The 19,180-nt window shown below is 34.4% G+C and overlaps 1 protein-coding gene across 1 annotated transcript; it reads right to left on the bottom strand.

Annotated features, from left to right (window-relative positions):
• Positions 1-628: 628 nt before the first annotated feature.
• Positions 629-15,921, bottom strand: LOC124537912 (hemicentin-1-like). The gene is made up of 17 exons (XM_047114872.1): positions 15,694-15,921; positions 15,392-15,621; positions 13,048-13,179; positions 11,673-11,759; positions 10,765-10,893; positions 9,439-9,604; positions 8,008-8,198; positions 7,294-7,366; positions 6,415-6,575; positions 5,970-6,141; positions 3,934-4,182; positions 3,543-3,615; positions 2,768-2,973; positions 2,230-2,407; positions 1,406-1,500; positions 1,155-1,308; positions 629-762 (listed from the first exon to the last, which is right to left on the bottom strand). Exons 1-17 carry the CDS (start codon positions 15,890-15,892, stop codon positions 633-635), a joined length of 2,625 nt encoding a protein of 874 aa, XP_046970828.1. The 5' UTR covers positions 15,893-15,921; the 3' UTR covers positions 629-632.
• Between the last annotated feature and the right edge of the window lie 3,259 nt (positions 15,922-19,180).

Raw genomic sequence — 19,180 nt, 5'->3', positions numbered from 1 at the left:
TATGTCTATGTTTATCCACGTTCTTTAATTAGTTGAGATAGAACAATAGTGATTTATCAACCTCTCTCTTAGCTTGACAAAGTACGAGGTGTGTTCAAAAAGTATCGCGAATTTTGAATTTTCGCGGGTTACGTATATTCGAATTTCGATCTTTTTGTGCCTTTATGTTGGTACTTATGTCTCTCTCTTATATCGACGATCGTCTTCGATTTTTACCTATTAAAAATGGATCTAAGAACCTGTATCAAAATTTGTGTGAAAAACGAAATTGAGTGCGCGGATGCATTCCGAATGTTGACTGTGGCATATGGAGAAGCTACCTTGGACCGAAGCAACGTTTATCGGTGGTACAAAATGTTCTCAGAAGGCCGAGAAGATGTGAACGACGACGATTGTGCCGGAAGCCCGAGCACTTCAACTACAGACGAAAAAATGGTTCTCAAATTTCGTATGAATTTGAGACCGGAATATGTATATGACAGATTGATACTGTCATATCTTTTTGCCTGTATTACTATAGAAAAATATTTATAATCTGTAGTGTAATTGTATAATGAAGGAAAATTAATAAGACTTATTATTTTAAGAGTATTTTATTGAATAATTATACTTGATATCCTAATTTTTAACGATTATAGTACTTTAAGATAGACTTGAACGGAGTCAGGTCCGATTTCATTTTCTGCTACGCATTGGTAATTGCCCTCTTGTCTCCGTGTAACCTCGTTTAAAACTAAATTGAGTTTGCCCGCAGAATGTCCCCTAAAATAGATAATATATTTAGAAACATCATAAAAAAATATCTATTTTAACTTACATTAAAGGCTATGATAACTGACTGGCGATGACGTAATCTTGACCAATTCGGTAATGCCTTTACCTCAATTACCTTTACCTAATTTATTTATTTCTATTTCGGCGAATTTATTGTATTAATTCATCTTTGGTATTATTGCTTTATGTTGATAAATGAGTACCTACACTTTACAAATTGAGACTGGTACAATAACATTATTGTTTAAAAATTCTGGACAGTTTTGAATAATATTTATAAATAACCTTTAAACATTTAAGCCTTATTTTCATTATCGTATTGCTTCTTATTGCAGAACAATATGAGTGATTTTTAAAATGCATAATAGTAATATAATTACCTTAACAAAACAACTGTATCTGAGTTATTGGCCACATACTGCCATCTTGAAGTAGGAGTAGGGTTTCCGAAGGTAACATCACAGGTCAATACAACGGTTGTACCAGCTCGAACTGTCAAAATTTTCCATGGCAAAGGTTCTATATATGTAGCCACTGAAAAAAAAACAAAATAAATTACATTAATTTGAATAGACAATAATAAATGTTTAAAATTGTATTGAATTAAATTTCTGGTTAATGAGATACTTACCCAGAACATTCAGTGAAACGGTTCTTACAGAACGCCCCATGTTATTTTCTGCTGTGCAATAATATATTCCAGAGTCATTGGAACGAGCGGAAAATCTAGACAGAGAAAAACAAGAAGTTTACAAGAAGTTTTATTATAATATAAATTTACATAATATATAACTCAAAGGTGATTGATTGACATAGTGATCTATCAACGCCCAACCCAAACAGCTGGACGGATCGGACTGAAATTTGGCATGCAGTTAGATGTGATGACGAAGGCTAAGAAAGAAATTTTGATAAATTCTACCTCTAGGGTGATACAATAGGCGATGCAAGTTTGCTTAATTATTCTTGGATGTTCGACTGATTGAACTGAAATTAATGATTTGAGCTACTGTGATACCCTATTTTATTCACCAGTATGTAAGATACACCAACAATCCTTTCTTTATAGGCTACTTTTTTACCTAGTAGTAAAAAGTAAAAGTAACAGCCCGTAAATTTTCCACTGCTGGGCTAAGGCCTCCTCTCCTATTGAGGAGAGGGTTTTGGAACATATTCCACCACGCTGTTCCAATGCGGGTTGATAGAATGTACATGTGGCAGAATTTTAATGAAATTAGACACATGCAGGTTTCCTCAAGATGTTTTCCTTCACCGCTGAGCACGAGATGAATTATAAATACAAATTAAGTACATATATATCGTGGTGCTTGCCTGGGTTTGAACCCGAAATCATCGGTGAAGATGCACGCGTTCATCTTTCAAAAACGAATGTTAGGACATTAATCCATCACAAATATTACTATTTTGTCAATTATTTTTATAAAAAAACCATACTTAAGAGTATATTCTTCATCAGTCCGTTGGTGCTCGTCCAAGGCTACCATGACATCATCGTGGTACATATCCCAGTGAACAGTTGCTTCAGGAACAGCATCTACGTCACACGGCAGTTCAACGAAATCGCCCTCTCTGACAACTTTGACTTCGTCGCCATTTTTAATTTTCGGTGGATCTGTCAAAATAAATCAAACTGAGTGAATTGTAAGACCTAACTAAATCAGTATCAATTACATTTAAATTATATTTACTAGGCGGTGGGGCTTTGTGCAAGCCCGTCTAGGTAGGTACCACCCACTCATCAGTTATTCTACCGCCAAATAACAGTACTCAGTATTGTTGTGTTCCGGTTTGAATGGTGAGTGAGCCAGTGTAACTACAGGCACAAGGGACATCACCTTAGTTCCTAAGGTTGATGGCGCATTGGAGATGAAATGAATGGTTAATGTTTCTTACAGCGCCATTGTCTATGGGTGATGGTGACCACTTGGCCCATATGCTCGTCCGCCAAAAAATGCTATTACTATTATCTTACATTGTACTTTCACCGACAGTTCTTGCTTATCCACTCCTAAAACATTTGAAGCCTCACAAACATAGAAACCGACATGTTCTTTCTCAGCTGATGCGATTTTTAATGATTTTCCATCCACTAATACTCCTTCAGGGAGAGTATCGAAGTCACCACTGTTTAATTTGTACTTCCATGTCACTTCGGGTGCCGGTATACCTTTAAGGATACTGGAAATATGTATTTAAATATTAGTTCAAACACTCTAATGGTTGACAGCAAGCTAACGTCACTTGAGTCCTTTTAAGTTCAGCTTGACCCTAAACTGACCCTATATAATAAAGTAGTACAGCGAATTAAGCTAAATTAAAAGTAAACAAAGTCTAATATCCAGTATTGTAATTATTCGGAAGATGTTATACTTGTCACTAATAATAAAACAAAGCAATAAACACAGCACCCGTAGACCAAGCTTATTAGTACTCCCAAAAATTAGAACCAAATTTGTAAAAAAAATATTACTTTCGATGGAGCACAACTTTATAACAAATTACCATCTTATATAAAAAATGTAAGCTCAGTTAAAGGGTTCCAGTCTCAACGCTAAAATTTTAGGGAATACCCACTTTTGTAGCGATTAAAATACACACAGCTATTTTACTATATTCTATTCCGCTAACTAAGTATCTATAAGGCGAATATATTTTTTGTTATTGCTACATCTATCGTACTGTCCTCATGTGAGTGAATCTGTCTTTTTGAGAATAAATTCTTAAACCTCAATAAAAATATAACTTACGTGCATTGTTGTTCCGTCCAATCTCCCGGTTTTAAAACTATCTCCAAATCACGAACTTCAATTTTCGGCGCTTCTGTAAAAATATGTAAGCATGTTAGAACCTTTTTCCTAATCTATACATACAATAAAATTGTAGTGTCTCTTTGTAATATTAAAAAAGTTCTTTTTCATTCAATGCATATATATGTATCTAAACACGGTAAATATACCAAAATAATATTTTTTACAATTTTTGTCTGTCTGTTTCTTCCGGCTAATCTCTGGAACGGTTAGTCCGATTTTGACGGGACTTTTACTGGCAGGTAACTGATATAATAGGGAGTAACTTAGTCTATTTTTTTTTATCATATTCTTAACAGGTAGTTTTAATAAAAATCAAACAATTCCTTACCTAGACCAGTAACATAAACTTCAGCTGAAAACGTTTTACTTTCAATATTGTTGTCAATTTCGCATCTATATTCCCCTGCTGTGTTCAATGTCATGTTATTTATCAAAAGCATGTGTTCGTCATGTAAAATCGTTATGTATTCTGAGTCTTCAATCAGTGTATCATTGTGGTACCATTTTATTTCAGCTTCAGGATACGCATTTACTTCGCAATAGAGCCTACCTTCACTGCCGTATTCGACGTTAATATCTATGAAATCATATCACACTTATTTAACTACAAACAAAGTTAACTTACTTTGAGAAACATATTATTATATAAAGATTTAGCCGAGACGGCCCAGTGGTTGGAATGCGTGCATCTTAATCAATAATCACGGGTTCAAACCCAGGCACCGCTGAATATTCATTTGCTTGATTTGTGTCATAATTCATCTCGTGCTCGGTGGTGAAGGAAAACATCGTAAGAAAACCTGCATGTGTCTAATTTCATAGAAATTCTGCCACATATGTGTATTCCACCAACCTGCATTGGAACAGCGTGGTGAAATATGTTCGGAAACCTCTCCTCAAAGGGAGAAAGGGCCTTAGCCCGGCAGTGGAAAATTCACAGGCTTGTTTTGTGTATGACGATATTTGTCGGGATGATTAGTTTGCGTTTTGTTCTTATTACAATGCAGTTTGAATTAAAATAGATTCCGATAAGGTTTAGTTTTGAGAATTTCAAATTAAGAATACAGAAGTAGAAGTGAAGATAACACTATCTGCAAATGTAAAGGTAGTTACTAGGTCAATGTCCTTGTTATGGGATCCAAGATGTCTTGTTTAATCACATTAGCTCACAGACCTCCTATTTCTGTAACGTCAGTCTAAGTCAGATTAACTAATTTGGCTTTAATCTTGCATCAATGTTTGCTTGACCGAAGCTCATACATATTACAACCAATATAGTTAAGTTCACTTTGATCAGCGTTTAACTATAGTTTAGCGTTGAAGATAGATTACATCTGTAGTATATCTTTGGCGGTACATTAATTGAGAAATAGCAATAGCTAGATAAACTTGGGTAAGTACTACCACCAATAAAGTATTGAATTAGGATTGATTATAAAAATATAATATAAAGCTAGATATTGTTATAAAATAATATGGAGTACTAATACTAATAAAAGTTTTTGATAACCCAATCTGTTGTGTGGACAAAATATTTTTTTCTCCTATTTGAATATTTAGGGTTAAGTTATATTATATATGTTTTTGCAGCTTTGGAACTTGTCTATTCCAATAGTAGAAGAAAAACAAAGAAACCTAAGATAAACATACAGTCATACATATACGATACGATTTGAAAAACCAAAGCTAAATGATGCATCACTAAGAGTTATTGAATAATATAACTTCATTAAAATATATAAAACTGTTCCGCTACTGAGTGCCTGAGTGACTGACAGACAATGCACAGCCTAAACCACTGGACAAAGAGACTTGAAATTTGGCACACGTATGCCTTGCCTTGCCTTGTAACTATAATTATTAGGGGTTTAAAATTTAGCATGCAAGTAGGTTATATTCAGAAATCAGAAGCGATAGGGAATAAACGGGAAACTGGAAACTTGTGTATTATAAAACACTATTCAATTTAACTACTTATATCCAAATTTAATTTTACTTCCAAAGTCAAAAACAATTTTGTAGACGTTCAAAACGCCATTTACTCGAAATTCCATAATTCAAGCCCTCTACTAATTATATCGCATCAATTTAATATCAAATATAGTTATTTGTCTTTTGTGCTCTTGTGCTTGGAATAGTTCGCTGAACATTCCATAGATTATCTGGCGAATATGACGTGGTAACACGAGAAGAATTGGGGCTTTAAAGGAGTACTGTCCACTGCTGGACAGACCATAACATAGGCCTCCCCAGAGCGCCACGTAGCTCGGTCCTCTGCTTCCAACATCTACCAGCGATGTCCAATGTCTGACGACATTCGCAAGATCTAGAGGAGTTACCAATGATATACTATAATGTACGTACCTGTTGGATACTGGATTACATCGAAGACGAAAGTTCTGTTGACGTAAACATCGACTGATGCCTCGTTGTTACCTTCTTCATTTCTGCATTTACATGTAAGCGTTCCGTTTCTTGTGGCATTCGCGATTGACACGTAACTTATATACGTAGATGGCATTTCAAGTAAAGCGCTCTAAAATATATAAATTTTATTACAAAGGAAACACTTGAATTTGTTAAAAACATATACAAGATACAATTAGTAACAATAACAAGTAACAATAACAATTAAGCACACGAATATTCAGTGGTGCTGAATATTCATGTGCTTAATTTACAGGGTTTGAACCTGAAATTATCAGTTAAGATTCACGCGTTCAAACAACTGGGCCATCTCAGTTCTTGTTATAATAAATAGCCCAAAAATCTTAGTAGATATGACACTTTTAGATGATAATAAACTTACTTGAGACGGTATTTTTTCTTCCAATTCATTTTCCCACCAAATAACTGGCGTTGGAAATCCGAATACTTTGCAGGCCGTTTTATAACTAGTTCCGAAGTCTATTAAAGCCGATTCTGGTTGTAGCATTTCTGCCCTAGGTTTAAATTTTCGCGGTAGAGTTACTAGAAAACAATGGTTAGTTAATATGTATGATTATCAAATACATGTAATAAAACGTATGTTTACAAAGAACTGTGATCAAAGCATTATGTACTAACAATATATTCCAGTTTCCCCTGCGGTATTAATCGTAATTTAAAATTATTTTTATTAATAGAACAAATTAAACGTACTGATTTTTGTCATATAAAATGCTGTCAGCTATTTAAACATCAAAGTTTTAAATGTACAATCAACAGCTATGTAATTACATATGTCCATCCGTTAGGGATTCAATGCTAAGTCAAAACAATTGAAAAAAATCGAAGAATTCTGATGTAACGTGGTAGAGGGTGATTTCGAACCAAAACGAAGTGCATTGTTGATTCATCCAAATCAAATCAAATCAAAATAAACTATATTCAAGTAGGCTTTTACAAATACTTTTGAATTGTCATTTTACAATTAAGTGAAGCTACCACCGGTTCGGAAAGTAAATTCTACCGAGAAGAACCGGCAAGAATCTCTGTAGTTACTCTTTTTTAACATTTAAAAAATACAAAGTAATGTTAGTTAATACAATTATTTCAATTAATATCCTGCTTGGAAGTCAACAGGTATTAACTCCACGCTTTTTTATCATCTATATCCTTCGAAGGCAATGTTTTACATGAAAATAATTCAGATAAAAACGCGGTTTCAGTTAGTAAAAATTATAGATTATAATTAAATTGAACTTACACGTTTGTTGTGGGTGCAGTAACGCGGTGCTGCCCGTTATTTCTTGATAATTCGTCTTGTCTCGACATGTTATCTGCAACGAATTTAAAATGGATAAAGATTATAAATGTTAAATACAGCATTTAAAATAATGTAAACGGTATTCAGAAAAAAAAAATGAAATGTCGGTGCCGAAAAAAAAAAATAATTAAGTCAATTTAATAAATTCAAAATTGGTAAAATGTTGCTATCATCAGAGTAAGAAAACCTTCGTCAGTTTTCAAATTCAATCCCTTATCAAATCGTAAACTCTTAGTACCTATTGAAACTAAAGCTCTAAGCTGACAACTGCATATAAAATTAAACTTACATAGCATGATAACTTGGTTCAAAATAGTGTAACATCTTTGGACTACGTCTAGTTTTGTATCAACATGAAACCTTTTTAATGGCGTAATTAGTCATTACAAATTCAAATTAGATATGATATCTTCTACTGAATTTTAAAATACTTCTGTCAGTGTCATATGTTCACGATCGGTAAAGCAAATTATCGCTCATACCGAGCACACGAAAATAGATCTTAAGGTGACGAACCTTTTCTTACCCCGACTGTACATTTCATTTAATTAGATATTGTAATGTGATGATTCAAATTTTATTATGAGTTTTTGAATTTGGAACGAATTCGATTTTCGAAAACGGTTGATGATATTACAATAGAATATTAATTACCGTTATTTTGAAGGGTGTCTGTGGCTCAAAATATGCTTGCACGAGATAAAGGCCCCTGCTTTCATCAATTGTGTAGTGTGCGATTTTTTTGTCATCGTATGACAGTTTGTTATCAGCTGTTTGTATATTAACAGATATCAATTCGGATGACATATCAACCGGAAGTGATATCAGTATGTAGTTCATCAGTCCTGAAATAAAATCGAATTGAAAAAAACAAATTGGGGAGCAATTCCACTAAATTAAAACGGCTGCAATAAGTATCCAAGTCTATTTCAACAAATAACGACAACAACACAACAGTCTATAAATATCCCACTTCTGCGCTAAGGCCACCTCTCCCTTTGCGAAGAAGGTTTGGAACATACCACCACGCTGTTCCAATTTGTGGAATACACATGTAGCAGAATTTCTATGAAATTAGATACATGCAGGTTTCCTCACGATGTTTTCCTTCACCGCCGAGCACGATATAAATTATAATTACAAATTAAGCACATGAATATTCAGTGGTGCTTGCCTGGTTTTGAACCTGCAATCATCGGTTAAGATGCACGCGTTCTATCCACTGGGCCATCTCGGTTCAAACATTTTTAACAAAAATAAGTCTCAATTGAAACTTAAATCCCCAATTCTATTCCGATTTATGATAGCAACTGGATCGTCGAGTAGGAAAAGACGACTTAACAGAACTGCTAAATTTCGATAGGATTGCGATAAAATTACATTTTGTTAGTAGAATTGGCCCCCTGATTCTTCTTCTCTTGAGGGAAAAGACTTGAATGTTCTGTCAGTCATATACAAGACTATACTTTATCACATACAAGTAGGTGCTACCACGACGTTGTTTTTGAAGGCATTGCTTGAGATTTATACTTATACTATATATATTTATTCTATTAAGGCCGTAATGAGACTGTATAGGCAGAAAAAAATTACTCCTTTGCAGTTTTTTTTAATTAATTTATTCGCGTCGGTCTGCCGGGCTGTATTTCACACCCGAGAAGTATGGCAATACTATACCACCTACTTCTTTTTTTTTCAGCTATCGGAAAATACAAGCAATTTTTTGGAACAAATACTTATTAACTTTCGTCATTTCTCCGAAGCGTTCGATTAACGCCCACGCGATTGGGCCGCCGGTGCGAGCGCTACGACCATTATTTTCCTTTTTGCCTTTACGTAATTAGACCCCTGAAGAACCGCCATACTGGTGCAAATGACCTAATATTTCGTGTCATCATCTCACCGGTCTATCATGTGTTCTATACATGGGTAATTTGATAATATACCTTTAAAGAACTTTGAATATGTTTTCTAATTCCGTAGACTATATATTTTGCAGAGAAAAACTACAAAAATCTAATTCATATAATATCAATTCCGAGTATTTACATATTTCAGAGAAGTTCATGAGACATTTTAAAATACCTGGTATCGGCCGAGATGCAGTTTCCTGGAGACTATTCGGTTGTAAAGGAGAGAATCCATACTGAAATTGCACTTCACTTTTCCTGTAAAATGTTACGATACCCGTTCCCTGGCATCCAACGTTAGTTGTGAAGTCACCCAGTTGCGCAACTTGTATACGAATTACCTTAAACAAATGGCTATTTTATTTATGCCGCCGTAAGTTACCTTAAAACTAGAGTACTAACTAGAAATACAACAACAGCCTGTAAATTCCCACAGCTGGGCTAAAGGCCTCCTCTCCCTTTGAGGAGAAGGTTAGGAACATATTCCACCACGCTGTTCCAATGCGGGTTGGTGGAATACACATGTGGCAGAATTTCTATGAAATTTGTCACATGCAGGTTTCCTCACGATGTTTTTCTTCACCGCTGAGCACGAGATGAATTATAAAGGCAAATTAAGCACATGAATCAGCGGTGCTTGCCTGGGTTTGAACCCGCAATCATCGGTTAAGATGCACGCGTTCGATCAACTGGGCCATCTCGACTCAACTAGAAATAATTTAATGACAAAAACTTAGATTTACAAGCAAAAACAAATTTTCCATTTCTCTCTCTTCCTGGAAAACCGTTCTATAATGTTTTTACAGGGCTTTAGAGTACATACGTTCTCAGGATGCCTCACTTGTATGTTGCAGAAAGAAGCTGCGGAACGGTAGCAGGAGGTTAGCTCCGCTGCAGAACTAATCCGCCGAAGAAGATTGGACAGAAGAAAACAACGCTACGCACACATTCTCCTCCTGCCTCAATAGGCATTGCAGGGACTTGGGAGGTTCTCAGTACTCTGGGAATTCCCCTACGAATTTGAGGGCCGCATAGGCGTCCAACCGTCAGGGTGTCACGGTAGTTATTAGTGGGTATTCCGGTGTACTAGGGTTCGTTCTGGGCAACGGCGAGTCTCACATAGCCCCCCATGTAGGGGAAACGCGTAACGAAAGTTAGCAGCGAGATAAAAAAAAACCTAATGTGAGGCCGGAAAGCGGCTTGGGCGCCGTCATCGTCAAGAAAGATAACATATACGAACATATTTAGAAAAAAATAGCAATTAAGTTAAGCGAAGTGTCTGTGAAGATTCAATGATTTTATATATAACAAAAAAAAATCATTTGAAACTTACTTTGAACTTACTCGTACTTATCTTTATCATGCAGTTTTAAACTTTATGTTCATTGCATAAGAGAGGTATTAAAAATTATGAACCTTGAAATGAACTAGATTACAAGTACCCAAGAGCCTGAATTTAAATGTAAGTTATTTCTTCAACATAAAACTTTATTATACTTACAAGCATAGAATTGGTCGCGATTATTTTTTCAACATGGGGGCTGTCTCCGAAGTTATTTGTTATTTGCAACGTCGGGTATTTCCCAGAGACGGCTACGATAAGTTCCCTCGTGTACGTATCGATGGTCAACTGAAATGTTACCAAAAATAAAACGTTGTCCTAAATTTATTTTCATACAGAAAAGTCAAAGAAATAAAAATAAAAAAATATATATTTGTAAATCTTCAATGCTCGCCTAAGCCTTCTTTCCTTTGCCTTTACTGCTGAGCACGAAATTAATTATAAACGCTAATTCAGCACATGATGATTATGATGATGAATTTTCTTTTTGCTATTCTTTTTCTTCTTGCTATGTCGTTGACCTCGGGTCAAGTGAAGTCTCCTAGGCAGGAGATCGAAACAATTGACGTACATATGCTTGACTAATGGTGTCAAAATATTGTTCGACGTAACTTGAAACGTCTTAAGTCAAGGACAGTCATGTATATGCGTATTGTAATCTTCAATACCAGTTATCCCATTTTCGGACAACTATCTATATTAATAAAAAAAAGTTTGTCTGTTTGTCGCTCATTCACTACCAAACCACTGAACCGAATTTGTTGAAATGTGGTGTAAAGCAAGCATTAACTCCAAGAAAGGACATGGGCTACTTTTTGCTTAACACATGACATCCCAAGCGAAGGGTGACAACAAGTATACATATATAGATCGAAGCGTCAAAAAGTTTAATTAGTATTTTTTTTTATCGTACATACTGGCGACGTGATTATGACGTAGAACGCATGACGGCGAAAAAAGGTATATTTGAAGGAATACTAGTAAGAGTACTAGACTTATATTTTCAACATCATAATGTCTGATAACGAGCTGATGCCTGACTCCTCAATATATGTTAAGTTACTTACGGTATACTGTTTGTTGTTATTAAACTTCTCGTGCGTGCTGACGTCACTCCAGTCGACTTTGGTTATTTCTTTGATGTACTTAAACACCTGTATGAAAAATAAACAAAAAAAATTTAAAAAATGTTTTATTCCATATGAATGCGCGTAGATTACACGCATATATATCTGACGACCTCCGTGGTCGAGTGCTGTGTGCCGGTTTTCATGGGTACGCCTCTCCGAGGTCCCGGGTTCGATTCCCGGCCGAGTCAATGTAGATTATCATTAGTTTTCTATGTTGTCTTGGGTCTGGGTGTTTGTGGTACCGTCGTTACTTCTGATTCCCATAACACAAGTGCTTTAGCTGCTTACATTGGGATCAAAGTAATGTATGTGATGTCGTCTCATATTTATTTATTTATTTATATATATGCATGTGTATGTAGTGGATACTGGATAGTGTTTCATTATGATCACATAGTATAAAACAAAGTTACTTACCGCTGTCTGTCCCTATGTAGGCTAAGATCTTTGAAATTACGCAACGGATTCTGATGAGGCTTTTTTTAATAGATAGAGTGATGCGAGAGAAAGGTTTTTATATATAATACATAGACAGTATAGTAAAGAAACACTGATAATTTTAGATGTTTCTAATGTGAATCGTAAATAAACAAATTCTGTAGAATATTTAGTATCAGTATTGCACCCACGCGAAGCCGGGATGGGTCACCATCATAAGATATAATTTGAGACGGTCTATTATTTATAATAAAGATTAATTAATAATGGGACACCTATACATTACACATGGTAAGTGATTACCACCCATACACTGTAAGTACGACTAACCTAGGTTGCTAAGTTGATATGTTTCTTGTGCTTCTAGTTAGACTGGCTTACTCACTGTTGAAATCAGAACACAACACAATATCTCATTAGTGGGGGTAGCTTATTCTACCAAGTATTCTCGTCAATCAGTTCGAAACTCGTGTGTAAAATATGTAAAGTTAATCTTGCTATTGTAACACTTCCGTCCTCATGCTTTAAGCTTATTTATTTTTGTCCTTAGAGTACTAACTACTACTTCTACTTTACAACAACAACAGCCTGTAAATTCCCACTGCTGAGAAGAAGGTTTGGAACATATTCCACCACGCTGTTCCAATGCGGGTTGGTGGAATACACATGTGGCAGAATTTCTATGAAATTTGTCACATGCAGGTTTCCTCACGATGTTTTCGTTCACCGCTGAGCACGAGATGAATTATAAAGACAAATTAAGCACATGGATCAGCGGTGCTTGCCTGGGTTTGAACAATCATCGGTTATGCACGCGTTCTAACCACTGGGCCATCTCGACTCCTTCTATTTTACAGTAGCAAATCATACTTACGTCTCGTAAATTACCCAAGTTTAAACGAAAAACCGTCCCGCCACAATTCCTGGTAATTTCATAGTAAATGTTATCCCTTTCAGTTTCATTTGAGTTGTTTCGTTCGCATTCGTCACTTTTAAAAATGTTCACCTGCAAATATATCGACGTATACGTAGGCTTTGGATTTCATCCCTCTTATTAAACACAACAACAGCCTGTAAACTTCCTAATGGTGGGCTAAAACCTCCTCTCCCTTTCAGGAGAAGATTTTGGAACATATTCCCCCATGTTGTTCCAATACTGATTGTTGGAATACACATGTGGCGGAATTCTATGAAAGCGAAGTTCTATGAAAATTGACACATTCAGATTGTCTCACGATGTTTTCGTTCACCGCCGAGAACGGGATGAAACGATTAAACACAAATTAAGCACATGAATATTCAGTGGTGCTTGCCTGGGCTTGAAGCCGCAATCATTGGCTAAGTGCATTATTGTGCGTATTAAATACTTGCTTACAATTTCCAAATATCAACTGGATCCATTTGGTCTTGGAGTACTGAGACTGGACACATGGATCTGAATCTAAGGTCACTGGATCAAATCAGAGCAAACATCACTGACTTATCATTTTCAACGGTATGAGGTAACTACACGTGTCAGATGAAATGTTTATTGGTCTCCCGGAAAAATCTTAAAGGCAAGTATAGCATCGGCGAATTCAATAAAACCGATTTCTTGCCACCATTCCACGCGGTCAAGATTTATACAGTAACTAGTTTTAGTGCATATTTGTATATATTAAAAAATGTGTAAAGATTAATATTATATCGAAATAAATATTTGTTAGATATAAAACCGATTACTGCAGATTCATACAATCAATAGAAATAGCTCCCTATCGCGCCATTCGACGCTATTCGTCGCTATAGATTCTCGCGTAAATTCAACCCGAGAAAGCAAGTGCATGTAATAGGCTATTTGACTGGTTTTTAAAACCCATTTTATATTATTTAGTAGAGATTAAGTACCCCGTAAAAGTTGTTTTTTTTTATTTCTAGTACATATTTGCCGAAAAATTCCATGTTTAAATAACGCGCGAAAACGCTACTTGGATAATATGGCGCTGCAATGGGGTAGGTGACGTCACTTTGCTGTATTGTAATCTGTGGTACATAGAGTAGAAAAGCAAGGTTTTCAAGAAAGTGACTTCATCATAAGCCCGGCCAATCAGAAGCGTTTTGTGTCACGTGACAAACGTTTGAAAAAATGCATTTTTATTTATTGATTTGAATAAATTGAGTATTATTTTCAACTTTCGTTAGTAAATAACCATTTTTAAACTCATTAAACTGATTACTATAATTCACAATTTATTTTTCGCATTGTCAAATAGCCAATTGTCAAATTGACGAATTAGGTCATATGATATGACAAGTTATTACGTTTATATACAAAAGAAATAAATATTGATTGACCCCAAATATAGCGTAATTAATTCGGATGTGATCGGTTTTACGAATTTTGCCGATGATACATCTAAGTTGTGTCGTACTCTACTATGGTATTTTACTTATATACTATTTTTACTATATATTAGTATAATAAATATATAGATAAAGCTGTTATTTATATTTAACTGATTAGTTATTATTTAAGGGATGAAAACTTATTCTTGAATATCAAGAATTGTATTGAAGAATACAGTTGATTTTATTTGAAAATGTTTAAAAATGCCAAAATCACAAATGTGATTTCATTGAGTTTGTGGTAAGGGTGAAGGTCATCTTTAATTATTATTCTTGGAACGGTATACAGCTGTTTAATGCCTTTGAAATATATGACTTATGTGTTTCACGAATAACGTTAAATTCATAGATTATTTAAGGTTTTATTACAATGGAGCTGTCGTTTAATCTTCTATTTTAATTATAAATGCGTACAATGTTCATACACATTAAGATGCTATAACATTTAATATAGTTAATCGATTTCGATAAAACCCTAGCTACGGTTTCTAAGATTAAAATAACTTTATGAAAGCTCTGTTTATAATGAAATCTTTGTAATTTTTACAAGATGCCTTGTTTACTGCAGTAAAAGAGAAAGGTGGACAGAGAGTCAGAATATAATTATGTAATTCATAGATAGAAACTCGATTTTATCTATTTGTATAGATTTATCTGTCTCATTTTGTAATCTACTTAATTCATTATGATAAAAGTAAATTAATTTGCAATTAACAGTGCGACAGTTTAGATTTTCAATTAAAATTACAAGACCATACGTACCAAATGTGTTGAATAAAAATTGAGTTTTATATATTTATGAATTATGATTTAAAATGCTTTGATGTAAGTACCTGACTTCGGCGTGTTCGACAGAGTTGTTTTATATTTTCAAATTGGCTGTGAGTCTTCGCTTCAGCATCCGTGAATACGTAGATGTATGATTGTGGCAAGCTCACTTCCAAAGCCGTCTCTATAGCACCTAAAGAATTTTCCGGACAACCTTGTCCTCCACTTGCTTCCAAGAACTGTATGATATCAACCAATTCATTTGGCGACGGTGATATTAATGGCGGTTCGACATCTGTTAAAACAAATAATCTATCAATCAATAAATCAAAGTAATAATCAATAATCCGTAAAATCGTACCCTTACCTTCATCGCCAAATGGTATTAAAATGTAATTAAAGAATTGTTGACTCTTGATTGAATTTATTATAGAAGCAATGTTTACTTTCAAGAAATATATTTCGTCTTCCATGGATTTCGTGGTGTCCATTACAAGTGTAAAGCTCTTTTTACCCAAAACATCTTGAGCCCCTAAGAATAGAAGTAAAAATATTTTAATATGCATTTTTGATTATTAATTAGATGGTACTTTAATGAGAGTAGATTGCGAACTAAAACGTGTTGTAATTTCTAAGTGCAATATCCGATAACTTTGTTAAGGCCAAGTCCTAACATAGAGTGGTCTAGACCAGTCTCTATGTATTTATTTTATAACATTAAGAATACGAAATAATCCAAGCTGGAAATAAATATGTATTTCGAATAATAAATAATGGGTAAAATCAATTTTTGAGCGCAATGGTTACCAAAAAAGAATGCAGAGAATTTTCGATATAACTTAAAACATGGATGAATATTATATATCGTGGTAGGGTTTAAGAACACGTGCATCTTAACCGATGATTGCGGGTTTAAGTCCAGGCAAGCACCACTGAATATTCATGTGCTTAATTTGTGTTTATAATTCATCTCGTGCTCGGCGGTGAAGGAAAACATCGTGAGGAAATCTGTATGTGACTAATTTCATAGAAATTCTGTCACATGTGTATTCCACCAAACCGAATTGAAACAACGTGGTGGAATATGTTCCGAACCTTCTCTTCAGAAGAAGAGGAGGCCTTAGCCCAGCAGTGGGAAATATATAGGCTGTTGTTGTTGTTGTACGGTTTCATCTAAGAATTTTTGGACAATTTCATCTTGACTCACTCCGAATTTTATTATTTTTATTTATATTGAGCATCAACTACTTAACGCAACAAATTAAGTACATTATAAACTAGAGATAACATTATGGCCTAACTCATTCGTTACATTGTAAGGGAATTATGCTCGATACTCCGGATTCATATCTTTCAAACAACAACAAGAATAAATAAAATTAAACGTAAATACTATTAAAATAGATGTCATATTTGCATAAATACAAATTTCGGTTTGAATCTTTGTACATGAAGTTTAATTTCCTCGTGTGACTGTGGGTTAACTAGAATCATCTACTTTGTTCGGACCATACAATAAATTAATTATCAAGCTTGACAGGAAAACTAAATTTAGAACATCAAGCGTTTTAATCTTTTAAATTTTTTTTTAAACTTGCTGTGCCCGTGAGCTAGTACACGACTGAATTTTACAAAAAAAAAAAAAAAATGTAGCTTAAGTTACTCCTTATTATATCAGTTACGTGTCAGTTAAAGTCCCGTCAAAATAAGACAGACAAAAATTGTTATTTTGGTATATGTACCGTGTATATATACATTTGCATTGAGGGAAAAAGGGCAATTTTAATATTACAAACGGACGCTCCAATTTTATTATATGCATAGATAAGTAACTGGCCATGTACCCGACGGAACTCATGGCAATAAATTACTCAGGAACACAACGTTTTTATTTTTAATTATTATATATGAATCATGGCGGATGGATGGATTGTGTGAAAGACGATATGGTTAGAAAGAATGTTACTTGTGAGATGACGTCTGACAGAGAAGTATGGAAGAAGACATGCTGCGCCGACCCCAAATAAAATTGGGATAAGGGCAGGAGGATGATGATAATATGAATCGGGGCACTAATGGACACCTCAGTCTTTTCACAATATCAGTATAATCCTGTTAAGTTAGACAGCAATGAATTGTGTATAGGATTTTTGGGAATACCTTATTTGGAGTCTAGATTTGCGAGCCAATTCGTTGCTTACTTACGATAATTAACTTAGGAAATACGGACTCAATCTACGACGGCGTCAATTTATCCACGTCAAAAATAAAGTACAATTTTGACAGATTCTGAAATGAAATTTCTGGGCGTGTCGTAGCGACGAATTTTTAATAATAAAGAAAATACAAATAAAAATCCGAATTAAATGCTCCAATGCTGAGCTTAAGTCTGTTCTCATGAGAAGTTTCGCAGTTTATTCCACCACGATGATTCAATGTGAAAACATGAAAAGAGCACGAATGTGTATACCCTGTTAAAATTTACTTGGTGGTGGGGCTTTGTGCAAGCCCGTCTGGGTAGGTACCGTGGTAGGTGAGCCAGTGTAACTACAGGCACAAGGGACATAACATCTTAATTTCCAAGGTTGGTGGCACATTGACGATGTAAGGAATAGTTAATATTTCTTAAAGCGTCATTGTCTATGGGTGATGGCGACCACTTATCATCCTTACCAACCTATTTATAATCTTGGAGATAAAGATGGAGTCCTCAGGGTGTTCTCAATAAAGTATTAAATCTCACTGTTGCGACAGAATGTGTTTACAGCAATATTATGTGCATTCACAGTAACATTGATAACTGCTAGATTCAGTAATGATCATTGTATGTACACGAGACGTAAGAACAAGCTTATAATGGCAAATTTCCGACTCCCCAAAGACAATAAATCATTCTTGGGGCAAGGTTCCATAATCAAATTCCACTTATATTTTTAACTTTGCCGTTTCATAAATTCAAATTATTAGTAAAAAGTACATTACTAAAAATAAAATAATTAATATAAAATTTGTATTTTAAATATTGTACTACTGGTGATATCTTCAATTAGTAAAGTGTTTGTAAAAACCTACTTGAATAAATTATATTTTCATTGATTAATTGATTCAGTGGGCTATCTCATATAATTATAATTTTAGCTTATGTGTAATGTACAATGTGAAAGTTAAATCATTCACAATATCTAACGCTTGTTTATTAATTATTATTGGTACAAAGGTCGTAGCGTGTATTGGGTTATCTATTATTTACAAATATACATGCGTTTTTTTTTATGGCTCAGGCACTCATTTACTTTTTTCTTTAACGGAAAATTAAGTCTAAGCTGAAGTGAAGTCTGAAATGTTTGTTTCTTTGTATTACGTGTTTTTATTACACTTTTTATAGTTTTCCATGATAAGATACAAAACTGAATTTAAAAGTGGGACCCACATGTAACGAAACTTTAAAATAAAATTATTTAAAATAGTTTTAAAGTAATTATATGACAACCAATGATATTCTAATAAACAGATATGTTATACCCATACTAAACAACAGAAAAAAGTGTGCCGCGCCGGGGACCGTTTATTTTACATTTCGTTACAAGTAAAAAGTTAGCTTGATAAAAACAATAAGTAAAAGGGATAACTAGATTTTTAATTACGCAAAACGTATTACTACGTAATTATGATGTATTATAACGTATTACTACCTAAAACGACTAAAGGCAAACGTCCCAAATAGGACGTTTTCTAGTCTTCACTTTTTGCGCGTTAATAACATATCTGTTTACTGCAACATCATTGATGATTTAAAATTAAGTTCGAATACTTTTTTATAAAACCGTATACAATATAAATATAAAAAGTTACTG

Source organism: Vanessa cardui, chromosome 19 (genome assembly GCF_905220365.1).
Source record: "Vanessa cardui chromosome 19, ilVanCard2.1, whole genome shotgun sequence".
NCBI lineage: Eukaryota > Metazoa > Arthropoda > Insecta > Lepidoptera > Nymphalidae > Vanessa > Vanessa cardui.
Note: the sequence above shows the minus strand (reverse complement) of the source record. Positions and strands in the feature narration are given on the sequence as shown.

What these genes read in the sequence shown, in the direction of transcription:
- LOC124537912 (XM_047114872.1), bottom strand. Translation starts at nt 15,892, where the DNA reads ATGCATATTAAAATATTTTTACTTCTATTCTTAGGGGCTCAAGATGTT. An exon ending in TGTAATCCAGTATCCAACAG is followed by an intron (nt 4,183 to 5,969) that starts GTACGTACATTA and finishes ATGATTTCATAG; the next exon opens with ATATTAACGTCGAATACGGC. An exon ending in AGTTTATGTTACTGGTCTAG is followed by an intron (nt 3,616 to 3,933) that starts GTAAGGAATTGT and finishes ATATTTTTACAG; the next exon opens with AAGCGCCGAAAATTGAAGTT.